This window comes from Pogoniulus pusillus, chromosome 28 (genome assembly GCF_015220805.1).
Source record: "Pogoniulus pusillus isolate bPogPus1 chromosome 28, bPogPus1.pri, whole genome shotgun sequence".
Classification (NCBI taxonomy): Eukaryota; Metazoa; Chordata; class Aves; order Piciformes; family Lybiidae; genus Pogoniulus; species Pogoniulus pusillus.
In genome coordinates this window covers 6,219,651-6,232,651 of record NC_087291.1, presented here as the reverse complement: position 1 = coordinate 6,232,651, position 13,001 = coordinate 6,219,651, and the positions used below count along the sequence as shown (strand labels likewise).

Here is a 13,001-nt window from a genome sequence, read left to right as displayed (position 1 = left end):
TATAAATTAAAGCAAAAAAAGGCCTCTAAAGTGTTGGCTTGGTTTGTTTTTACAGCTAGACTTTCCACCTTTAAAAAGCACAGAAATCCCACCAGAATAATTTGAAGACTTATTCCTTTTTGGCACAAAGGATTTGCATTAAGTTGAAGAAAACTTTTGGCAGGCAAGCTCAAACTTCCTAACCCACAAGGCTTGAGTTGCATAATGCCAGGTGGGTGGAATGCAGCTTTGGCACAGATGACTTCTGTAGCACTCAGCAGAACCTAGTGCTTACTCTTCTTACAGGAATGATTGTCAGCTGCTCAAGGGCACCGTTTTCTTCTCCACATAACCTCTTTGCCTCAATGCAAGTGGTAGCTCTCCTGAATAACTGCAAGTGGTTTAGTTTAATTTCTGTGAATCTCAGGTGGATTCTGTTTAAAACACAAGATAATTAATTAGTTCTTCTATGATCTGGCCCATGAGTTCCCTTTTCTCCTCTGCTCCCTTCAGCTACAGGAGACGTCTTTTAGACCAGCTGTATTTTAGACCAGCTGAAAACTGTCCCTTGGGATACCTGAGAGCTGCAGATTTTTCACTCCATTAACATTTAGATGTTACATGTGGCTACCTATGGCACACACCCTCTCCTTGCTATTCAGACACTTTGGTTTGGTTTTGCACTCACCTGCTAAAAGAAGTGACTGACATATTCCACAGAGCTGTCATCTCAACAAAAACCCACTGGAAAGCAGCTATACTGGAGTGCTAGCTCTAGGGTTCTCCACAAACTGCTTTTACTCTAGAAGCTCTGAGTTTAGGCAGAGTTCCAGATCTGGCCTTTCAGTCCATAAGACAGGACAACTGCACACCAAGAACTACTGATTGCATTTCTGGTTAGAAGGTGAAGAACGTTCTGGATTTGGGCAGCAGCAGTTCTTTAGTAGCTTTCAACCCACCGCCTGCTCTGCATCCAGGAAACCCCCATGCTGTGGCTTACCTTGAAGGGTCTGGCGTGCCAGTAAAGTAATGAACACAGGGAAAACTAGGGTCCTGAGGCAGAACAGACACTATGCTAGCTGTTGTAAGGAAAGATTCAGAGTCCACACAGACACCACTGTCCTTGTCACGCAGAACATCAATCATAGCTTGTGCGGAAACATCACCTACGTGAAGGGGGGAGAAAAATAAACATGCCTTAGTGTTCAATGTCTTGAACTCCAGATAAAGATTTTTGTCTGAACAGGCTTTGGGCCAGTATGACCCACTTGGCATTGGCACGTCCCAGCTCACAGTTAATAGCTTGTACTTGAGCAATACAAACCCAGAATGAACTTGCCCAGCCAGTAAAGGAGAAAAGTAAGAAGCTGTAATTCCACATCACAATTACGACTTGCCAACAAAGCAACACAAACCCTATGAGAGGCTGAGGGAACTGGGGATGTGCAGCCTGCAGAAGAGGAGGCTCAGGGGTGACATCGTTGCTGTCTACAGCTACCTGAAGGGAGGCTGCAGCCAGGTGGGGTTGGGCTCTTCTGCCAGGCAACCAGCAATAGAATAAGAGGACACAGTCTCAAGTTGTGCTGAGGGAGGTCTAGGCTGGATGTTAGTAGGAAGTTGTTGGCAGAGAGAGTGATTGGCATTGGAATGGGCTGCCCAGGGAGGTGGTGGAGTCACCATCCCTGGAGGTGTCCAAGCAAAGCCTGGCTGAGGCACTTAGTGCTATGGTCTGGTTGACTGGCTAGGGCTGGGTGCTAGGTTGGAGTGGATGATGTTGGAGGTCTCTTCCAAGCTGGTTGATTCTATGATTCTATGCTGTAATTGAACATCTCAAGTAGTACTTGCCCAGCTAGTAAAGGAGAACAGTAAGAAGCTGTAATTGAACATCTCAAGTAGTACTGGCCCAGCTAGTAAAGGAGAACAGTAAGAAGCTGTAATTCAACATCACAAGTACTACTGGCCCAGCTAGTAAAGGAGAACAGTAAGAAGCTGTAATTCAACATCACAAGTACTACTTGCCCAGCTAGTAAAGGAGAACAGTAAGAAACTCTAATTTGACATCACAATTACTAGGCAAGGAGAAATATCACTAAAAAGGTGCTTTTCAGGTCATCATGTCTGTAGTACTGCTTCAGCAATCACTGTGAACAGATGTCATGGGATAACCTGGAACCCCCTCAAACCACCACATTAGACTACTTAAACAGAACACCCATTTCTTCTAAGAAAGTGCCTCTACCCAAGTGTGGTGACTTAAAACCAACACTCTTGCCTGGTTTAAAATCATAAACAATAAATAGGAAAATCACAAAGATGTTGAATAGAAAAAAAAAACAGTAACAAGTAAATAAAATAGGCTATTGGATGTAAACTAAAAATAATTATAAGTCTATAGCATTCCATTCACTCCACAGGTTAGGTGGAGTTAGTCTCTTCTTCCTAGGCAACCAGTGGCAGAACAAGAGGACACAGTCTGAAACTGCACCAGGGCTGATTTAGGCTGGATGTTAGGAAGAAGTTCTTCACAGAAAGAGTGATTGACATTGGAATGGGCTGCCCTGGAGGTGTTTAAAAGGAGACTGGATGAGGTTTGGTTAATTTGAAGGTGTTAGGTGATAGGTTGGCCTCCATGATTTCAAAGGTCTTTTCCAACCTGGTTCATTTGGTGATAAAGTGTGCTGCACAAACTCTTCTTCCCTTCTTTTTCTCTTCTTTGCTCTGGCTGATGCTTTTGCATGGCTTTGCTAACCTTGGCTGAGACTCTTGTTTATGGCTAAGTAGACAGCAGAAGTGGGGCCGGATTTCTCTCTGGGGGGAGAGCTATTCCCTCGTTCCCTTGTCCAGGGGTGTAAGGGAACAATTCGAGCAGACTTCTGTGTTATTGCTGAATTGTAAATAATTGTTAAGTGTCTGTAAATATGTTTTGTATATATACATTGTATTTCACACTTTTTAGAGTTGAGCTTGCTTGTAAAATACAGCTTCATTTAGCTTCCAAGCCTTCTGAGCTCATCTGGTGATTTTATTTTGGGGGTAATTTCAACCCACCACGCTAAGTCTGGGCAGAGTGGGAGCAGCCTTATCTTCCCTTTCTTAAATATTTCCACTAGTTCACTCAGCATTCTGAAATGTCATCTCATATCCACAGGCTGTTACAGCAGCAGACTTAAGCAGAGATCTTTCTCCCAACAATTATCATAGAATCAACCAGGTTGGAAGAGACCTCCAAGATCATCCAGGCCAACCTAGCACTCAGCCCTAGCCAATCACCTACATCATGACACTAAGTGCCTCATCCAGGTTTTGCTTGAACAGCTCTTGACCACCACCACCTCCCTGGGCAGCCCATTCCAATGCCAATCACTCTCTCTGCCAACAACTTCCTCCTAACATCCATCCTGGACCTCCCCAGGCACAACTTGAGACTGTGTCCCCTTGCTCTGTTGCTGGTTGCCCACACAAGACCAACCCCACCTGGCTACAGCTTCCCTTCATTCTGTTTCCTGCCTCTTGTCTTGTCAGTTTTCTCTCCACAGCACCTCCATATTTTCTTGTATGATGCCTTGAGAGGTAAGGCTTCTTCCTCAGCAACTTCTCAAACCTTGCACTGATTCACCACTCCATGTACAGGTGTCTCAAATACACCAGGAGACATGGAATTACCTATCAATCTGCAAGATTTACAGCCATAGCCATCTGTCTTGGGATTTTTAGTGCTATAATCCAGGTTTATTAAGATCTTCTACCTACTGCCCTTCAGAATCACTGTATCTGCTACTTGGACACAAACCACACTTTGTGTGATTCTATAGCCTTAGCAGGAATTCTGCAGTGCAATAGATATTTCACCTCCGCACTCTTCTTGGCATTGGCCAACGTGAAAATGCTACAAATTCACATAAATAGTATAGAGCTTTTTGTAAAAAGGGAATGCTGAGCTATTTTGGCCACCTGTAGTGACCTTAAGTCATTAATAAATCTTGGTCTTGAATAAAGCCACCCCTTGAATGAAGTGAATTGCCAAGTTGTCTGCTCTGCTGGACGACGAAGAAGGGACTTCACTGTGCAACTGGCTTGTGTTACTCCTTCTTAAACTATGATCTTAATTTCTTCCCTACAAACCTAAGCAAACCTCCCAAAATGCAGAATCCACTGACCTCAAACTTTCATGCCTCAGGCCTTTTTCTTTTTTTAATACTATAATCTTGGTATTAGGTAGGGCACTATAAATTAAACCAAAGCACAAATGTAATGGCACATCTTGTACAGCAGAACACCACCAAAGAGAGTTACTTTATAGCTGCAATCCTGTTTTAAAATCTTAAACTAGAGGGAGACTTTCAGGGCTCCATCCTAAATTGTGGCAAGTTCATCCTAAATTGTGGCAAGTTTAGGGATAGTCTTGAGTTCTGGTCTTCCTTTCCAGTTTTTATCTTGAGGTGTTCCCAGTCACATGTAGTTCTGGACAGAATGCATGTAAAGAGGCAGCTGCACATACAAGGAAGGAAGATGGCTCAGCACTTACCACCTTGCTTTTCTAGGCTCTCCCTGCCAGAAGAGCAGGCTAAATGCTCATCAGCAAGAGAGAACACTTCAGAGAAATTGAAGTCTGAGTCTCCATTCCACCAGCCTTGACTTCTCACATAGTTCCGTAGTTCAGGATGCTCAGCATCAATTTTTGTGGTTAAGGAAAGCTGATTGCAAATGCATTTCACACCCTCTGTAGGAAAAGCCATATATTAAAAGAGAGGCATTAACAATTCTTCTGGGAAAAGCTGTAAGGACAATGCATTTTCAGCTAGGGAACAAATTAAACCACTGGTTGTGACATTCTGGTGAGGTAATTTAGAATCATAGAATCAAGCAGGTTGGAAGAGACCTCCAAGATCATCCAGTCCAACCTAGCACCCAGCCCTATTCAGTCAACTAGACCATGGCACCAAGTGCCTCATCCAGGCTTTTCTTGAACACCTCCAGGCATGGCAACTCCATCTCTTCCAACCTGGTTGATTCTATGTTTCTCTAATCTTTTTAGCAGGACTTATGGTGACAGGACAGAGGGTAATGGTTTAAACTGAAAGAGGGTAGAGTTAGAGTAGATGTAAGGAAAAATGCTTTTACAATGTGGGCAGTGAAGCACTGGGACAGGTCACCCAGAGAGGTGGTAGATACCACACCCCTGGAAACATTAAAGATCAGGTTGGATTAGGCCTGTAAGCTCCCTGACCTAGTTGCATATGTTCCTGCTCACTGTAGGGTGGTTGGACTAGATGACCTTTAAAGGTCTCTTCTGATCCAAAGCATTCTATGATCTTTTCTCCACTGATGTACTCTGCTGCTACAAGGCTTGATGTCTGACTTGGTTTCAAAATATGCTTCAGCAAAGGTGCACTTACTTTAGGTAATCTTCTTTGCCCTTCTAAACTGAAACCTTCATTTGGAAAATGCTTTTAAAAGCTTACAAATTGCTTTAAGATTCCCAACCACAAAACAAGTGTGTCGTAAGCAGCGAGATAGGCTTAAGTTAAACTTTGGTTTTAATCTTCAGTTGTAAAATGGCATGAAGGGAAAAGAAAGTGTGAGCAACCTCCAGAGAATATTGAAGAGTTTATAACTGGCTTTGCTCAGAAATGCTGCAGTGTTTACATCCATTGGAATGGGCTGCCCGGGGAGGTGGTGGAGGCACCATCCCTGGAGGTGTTCAAGAAAAGCCTGGAAGAGGCACTTAGTGCCATGGTCTAGTTGATTGGATAGGGCTGGGTGCTAGGTTGGACTGGATGATCTTGGAGGTCTCTTCCAACTTGGTTGATTCTATGATTCTATGTATCTACAGCATGACTGACAGTGCTTGCTGCTTCATTCTCAGAGAGAATGAAGAAAATGTGTGGAAAGCCAAGAAAAGAGCTGAGAAAGTAAATCTGTAAACTAAAAAACCCAACAAACCATATTCTGGACCAGATGACCTTTAAAGGTCTCTTCCAATGCAAAGCATTCTATGATTCCATGATCTTTTGGTGTGGTATCTGCCACTTCTCTGGGCAACCTGTCCCAATGCTTCACCACCCTCATTGTAAAAGTGTTCTTCCCTGCATCTACTCTAACTCCACCCTCTTTCAGTTTAAAACCATCACCCACTGAACTGTCACAACAGGCCCTGCTGAAAAGATTAGAGAATCATAGAATCAACCAGAGACCTCCAACCCTACTAAACACTCACAGCTCCCTCAGCCTCTCCTCACAGGGCTGTGCTCCAGGCCCCTTGCCACCTTCGTCACCCTTCTCTGGACACATTCCAGCACCTCAACATCTCTCTTGAATTGAGGAGCCCAGAACTGGACACAGTACTCAAGGTGTGGCCTGACCAGTGCTGAGTACAGGGGCAGAATAACCTCCCTTGTCCTGCTGGCCACACTGTTCCTGATGCAGGCCAGGATGCCATTGGCTCTCTTGGCCACCTGGGCACACTGCTGGCTCATCTTCAGCTACTATCTATCAGTACCCCCAGGTCCCTTTCTGCCTGCCACTCAGTCCCCAGCCTGCAGTGCTGCTTGGGGTTGTTGTGGACAAAGTGTAGAACTCTGCACTTGGCCTTGTTCAATATCACCCCATTGGCCTCTGCCCACCCATCCAGCCTGTCCAGGTCCCTCTGCAGGGCTCTTCTACCCTCCAACAGCTCCACACCTGCTCCTAGCTTGGTGTCATCTGAAAACTTACTGATGCTGGACTCAATCCCCTCGTCCAGATCTGTCTACCAGGACTCCCAGGTCACAGAATGGTCAGGGTTGGAAGGGATCTCAAGTATCATCTAGCTCCAATTCCCCTTTCCACCAGATCAGGTTGCCCAGAGCCATATTCAGCTTGGCTTTAAAAACATCCAGGGATGGGGTTTCCACCACCTCCCTGGGCAACCTGTTCCAGTGTCTCAACATCATTACGGTGAAGAACTTCTTCCTAACATCTAATCTTTGGATTAGACACTTTGGATCAGACATTAAACTTTTGGATTTGGCACGAATTTGCTCTTAAACAGAAAGCAAATCAGTATTAGTGAAAGTCATTAATACTGCCTTCCACAAAAGTAAAAGCTTGCTTTTGTAGTGCCTCACACATGCAATGTAAATAATGAGCAGCAACTTAAGAGTAGGGCATTCTGTGCATCAGGCTGTCATTTAGTTCTGGCTTATGCTAGGGGGACTGGCAAACTGTTCTGATTCACAGTTTCAAACAGGGAATTTTCCTGACTTGAGTGATAGGAATATTTGTGTTCATATCAAGCTAGGCAGGCCAATCCTTAAGAGCTCTTTAAATATTACATTTAATAACTCATGCAAAGTAGTATTTCATGGGGTTTATCACAGTATAAAAATACTAAAATCTATCAAACATTTTTTTTTTCCACAGAACAGTAATAGACAGGATTTTAAAGTACTCATCCTTAAATTACTGTCAAATAGTTCTTGATAAACATTCATTACAAACTCACAGAACCACAGCAGTGTGATTAGAAGCAGAACAACACTGAGAACATAGGGGGAAAAAAATGCCTTCACACTGGGTAATGACACAATTTCCCTGTTTTAGGAGCATTTGTGCATTGGTTTGAAAGCTGAAGAGGCACACTTAGGCTTGCAAAAAAAGAACTCCCTGAATGCAGTATGAAATAGAGCTGTTACACAGCTTGCAGCCTTTCCTCCTGGCAGGCTCCAGGAGATGGGAACTTCTCTATCTGCAGCTCACAGGGGCCCCCTGAAGAGAAATGCACTGGTAAAAAGCAGAGCAGAGCTGCAGTATCATCCTCTGCAAGCAGCAGAAGAAGGCAAGGGTTTGTTTGCTGGGAAGAAGGACACAAAGGTTATGTCTTGCTGATGCAGCTAAAAAGGCTAAGTAAAAATCACTCTTCTTCAAATGTCAGCCAGGTAGGTCAACAGAAGAAAGCAGGCTGTCACTGCATAATCCTACGAGCCTCAGGAGCCTGCTGCTTTCCAGAGTTTGGATTTTTTTGAGGACAGCATTGTCAGTTTTCCCTCCTCTGTGTCTGTCATGTCTCTGGGTTAGAAGATGTCCTTCACCTTGTGGGTATTCTTCATGCAAACTTGGAGAAAACACTATCCCCGCTAAGATAAGATTCGTATTTGATGGCATGAACTGACAATAGGCCAGCAGGCAACACTAGAGAGCCTAGTGTTCTTTTCTTTGGTATTTTCAACATACCTGCTAGATCCTACCTTTCCATGAGGAGACTTTAATGCCAAGCTCAAAACACAATGATAAAAGTCCCTTCAATACTAAAACAACAACTGAGAATCATTTAAATACATGCCTTAGACAATCATACTAAAGCAGCACACGTTTGCCAGCTGTCAAGCCAGTGAAATCTAGTTTGGCAGCTCTGGCTTCATGCATACAGAAAAAGAAACCACCTCTAAGTTTAAAGAGCAGAAAAGTATCATTTTCCAGAGCAGAAAAGTATTGTTTTCCAGTATGAGAGAAGAAATGGGCATGAGGGGACTACATCTGTTGGAACAAAGCAACCAGCAACAGCCTAACGCAACCAAGTTGCTCAAAGCTTATCCTTCCCTCTTAATATTTTAGATTTGGAAGTAACAATTTGAGCATTAAACTCCCTCAAAAAGACACTTGACACATTCCAAATAGTGAAAATACATCTGGGAAAATACAACACCAAATACCAAAAAAGTTTAAGCATGACAATTACTGCATGGCTTATGTATACAGGTAGCAGTCTCCAGCTTTGCAGGAAAGGTAATGCAAATCAAGGGGGTTAAAAATTGAGAGTAGTACAAATACAAAAGAATAGTTAAATCAATTATTTAATCAAATGCTTGCATAAATCAATCCCTTAAACTCAGTGACTTTGAAGACCAATTCTTCCAAGACAATTTTTTACAGCTCTTTATCATAAAAGAGGTTTGCAGTGAACAATAAGCTGACCTGTGATTTTTTCTGCTGCCCAGTACTTTCCAGAAGTCTCCAATATCCAGGCTTCATTTCTGTCCACAATCAAAAATGCACTTTGGAATGTATGGCATGAACTCCCATCTTCATAATAATTCCCACCTTGTCCATGCTCTTCCAACAGAGCAACTATTACATCTAATGCCTCTTTAGCTGTTGCACCTCTTTCTAGGCCAAGCCTGTAAGAAGAGAGTAAAGAGATTCAGACAGACATGTAAGGGTGAGATCTCTGTAAGGCACTGTTGTGGTTTTAAAGTACCAAAGTGTCAGGTATGTCTAATGTAAGGAATCTTGCTTTAATGAGTTGCTAGAATTAAAGGATGGGATATTAAACTAATTCATTTCAAGTCTATTTTCTACACTGGTTCTTTATTCTCAAGCCTATCATAGCTGGTTTTTGGGTTTTAAAGAGTCCCATTGCCAACAAATGGTCTCAACTTGTGCTAGTTTGAAGCTAGCTGGGATGTTTTGGTGAGAAGGATTAGATTACAGGCTGTGGAAGGGAAACAGTGGTGATGTCTACCTCACTCACAGGCTTGCTGAGATGGATAAGAACAAGAATCCAAACATAGATAAGGCACTTCTTCTTGGGGCATTGCCTGAGATGCATTTCTTTCTCTAGCTTCTCTTCTGTCTCTCTGATTAATGCACTTTGCTTCCTAACCCCCTGGCTGAACCTCCATTCTTCCTTGGGACTGGGGTAAGGTTGAGAGGGGTGGGAGAAGGTGGAAGGGCAGTTGGGAGCTCCTCCTGGGGACTCAGGTTTCTGGGAGAGCTGTTGTGTTTCTGTAGTACCTTTTCCCTTGTCTATTTCTGCCTATAACTGTATATACTGTAAATATCTGCTTGTATATTCTGCTAAGCTGTCAATATAAAGCTTCATTCAATTTCCAGAGCCAGCTGAATCTAGTCTGGGTGATTTCCAAAGTGTGGGGAGGCAAGGAACACCCAAACCATCACACAACTGCACTGTAAGGATGCAATGCTCTATTTATTCCCCTTCTCAGGCAGAATACATTTGAGGAGCAGTTTGCAAAGAGGTCTTTTAAAAGTAACAGCTGTATGCAGGTTTCCTTCCTGTACAAAAGAGAGGGAAATAGCAAATTAACATGACTAGAGATCAAAACCAGGGAATGACTATTCAGCATTGCAGTTTCTCTACAACCTCACTTTCTCAATGCTCCAATACTTAATTGGCCATGGAAAGTAGATGTCTGTAAGGCTTTGATGGACACTGCACACTGTAGGCAGAAGCATTTGTGCAGAGTCATGCTTCAGTGTTCCTGGGGAGGCTTCCCAAACCCCAGCTCCCTTTTAACGGTTAGACAGTGTGATGGTTTGGGTGTTACCTGCCCCCCTACTCTTATGAAATCACCCAGATGAGGCTCAGTCGATCTGGAAATTGAATGAAGCTTTGTATTTACAGCTTAGCACAATGTACAGGCAGATAGTTACAATAGATACAGAAACAGACAAGTTAAAAAGTAATGCAGAAACACAACAGCCCTCCCAGAAACCTGAGTCCCCAGGAGGGGCTCCCAACCACCCTTCCACCTTCCTCCCACCCCTCTACCTTACCTCAGACTTTGTCTCATGTTCAAGGTGAGGGTTGGCCAGGCGGGTTAGGAAGCAGATGGATTAGTCAGGCAGCAAGTTAGGTTAGAGAGAGAAATTCATGCAGCCCCAGAGCACAACTCTGTTACCTATGTTTATGTTCATGGTCTTATACATCTCAGCAAGCCTATGAGTGCAGTAGCCATCACCACTGTTTCCTTTTCAAAGCCTACAATCTAATTCTTCTCATCACAATATCCCAGCTAGGCTCAAACTAGCACAGACAGCAAACAGCTTTTTCTCTGAAGTAAGAGTCAGGATGTGTCTAGAAGAACATGATGTTTAAAGCAATTCTCAGCAAAGCAAGAGTATTTTAGGGGAAAGTAAACAGTGACAAAGTCACTTTGACTGATGGATATTTCAAAGAAATTAATCCTTTTCCATGTAAGTACTGTGTGAGCTGTTTCAAGTTCCCTGGAAGTCCTGACAAGAAAACACTTCTCTGTTCCATTCCTATAAAGTACAGCACACAAATGAGGCCCTGGTAATTGGAATACAAAGGTATTGATCTCAGTACTTTTCAACCTCATCTCCACACTGGACCTGCTTTCTTAAATAGCTGGCCCCCATTAGCCTTGGTTTAGGTTGAACTGTTGAAAGCAGTGTTTTTGTCTCTCTCAACAGCATCTCTTTATCTGTTAGTAACAAAGGAGAAAAATTTCAGTCTTAACTTGCAGTGACCATTTCTCTCCCAACACTTTCCTACTTTCTATTTACAGAATCTCCTTTTCTTATTTCTCTTATTAGATGAGATTTATACACTGTTATCTCATTTTCTAGTTCTTATTTGTGTTATTCCTTTATTATTTCCATCATTGCTTTTTCAGAGCAATACAGAGATGCCAGTCTTGGAAACCATCTAAAAGCCAGTCCAAAAGCATGCCTCACTTATTCTCTAAGAACAGCTCCAGGAACTGTCACTGACACAGATATATGAATGGGCTGACAATTACCTTGGTGACCATACAGTCACTCCATTGAGTGATAATCTATCTGCTCCCTTCTCCTCAGTTCATGACCACAGCAATTAGATTATAATTAGATGGAGGTGGCAGAGTTGCCATCCCTGGAGGTGTTGAAGAAAAGCCTGGATGGGGCACTTAATGCCATGGTCTGGTTGGTTGGATGCCAGGAGACACAGCAGAACACTAAACATTTTAATGATGTCTCCTTGAAGTTTTCTTTCTGAGATGTATAGCTATAGTTTAGCTTTCTCTGTCAAAACTACAGCAGAGATTCAAGCTGAAGAAATGCCTTTTTTTAAATAAACCCACCCTGAAAAAGCAACCACGGAGCTCATCTCTGCAAAACTGTAGGTTTTGCCAGTGATCTGGGCATTAGTGTTCTGGTAGTGCAGCATAAACCTCCCAATAACACATTTCAGAGTATGCTGCAAGGTGAGCTGGAAGAAGAATTTAAAGTCACTTCATCACTAGATCCAAGCTTGACTTAAATAAAAATAAATCAGTGACTTAGTGCCATTTACTGCCTCTGTACCTGCAATATTCTATCACAGCACACTGTAACTTAGGCAACCCAACACCACCTTATGCTCTTCATCTTCATATAGTATCAGAATTAACCAGGTTGGAAGAGACCCCCAGAATCAGATCATCCAGCCCAACCTATTACCCAGCCCCAGCCAGTCAACTAGACCATGGCACCTCCAGGAACAGTGACTCCACCACCTCCCTGGGCAGCCCATTCCAATGCCAATCACTCTCTCTGCCAACAACTTCCTCCTAACATCCAGCCTAGACCTGCCCTGGCACAACCTGAGACTGTGTCCCCTTCTTCTGTTGCTGGTTGCCTGGCAGAAGAGACCAACCCCACCTGGCTACAGCCTCCCTTCAGGTAGTTGCAAACAGCAATGAGCTCTGCTCTGAGCCTCCTCTGCTGCAGGCTGCACACCCCCAGCTCCCTCAGCCTCTCCTCACAGGGCTGTGCTCCAGGCCCCTCACCAGTTTCATTGCCCTTCTCTGGACACATTCCAGTATCTCAACATCTCTCTTGAATTGAGTGGCCCAGACCTGGACACAGTACTCAAGCTGTGGTCTGACCAGTGCTGAGGACAGGAGCAGAATAGCCTCCCTTGTCCTACTGGCCACACTGTTCCTGATGCAGGCCAGGATGCCATTGGCTCTCTTGGCCACCTGGGCACACTGCTGGCTCATCTTCAGCTACTATCTACCAGCACCCCCAGGTCTCTTTCTGCTTGGCTGCTGTACAGTCACTCTATCCCCAGCCTGTAGCACTGCTTGGAGACACATCAGCTACAGATGCAGACATTCCATATTAAGTGACTAACATGATGATGATGACATTCTACTGTACTCAGTTTTGATGTCTCTAAGGAAACAAATTGGTAAACAAATTAATACCATTTTAAAGACCATTCTTGACTCCCTGCCAAGATTTGCATCTCTCTGAGC

The 13,001-nt window shown here is 43.6% G+C and overlaps 1 protein-coding gene across 3 annotated transcripts in view; it reads right to left on the bottom strand.

The window, feature by feature from the left end:
* The window catches only part of SCRN1 (secernin 1), a 132,520-nt gene that overhangs the window by 92,140 nt on the left and 27,379 nt on the right, over positions 1–13,001 (bottom strand). For all 3 annotated transcript variants that reach the window (XM_064167125.1, XM_064167126.1, XM_064167124.1), the window contains exons 4-6: positions 8,932–9,134; positions 4,505–4,699; positions 980–1,145 (exon numbers count right to left, since the gene is read on the bottom strand). In XM_064167125.1, the coding sequence (XP_064023195.1) occupies positions 980–1,145; positions 4,505–4,699; positions 8,932–9,134 (564 nt within the window). The remainder of the gene's footprint in view (positions 1–979; positions 1,146–4,504; positions 4,700–8,931; positions 9,135–13,001) is intronic.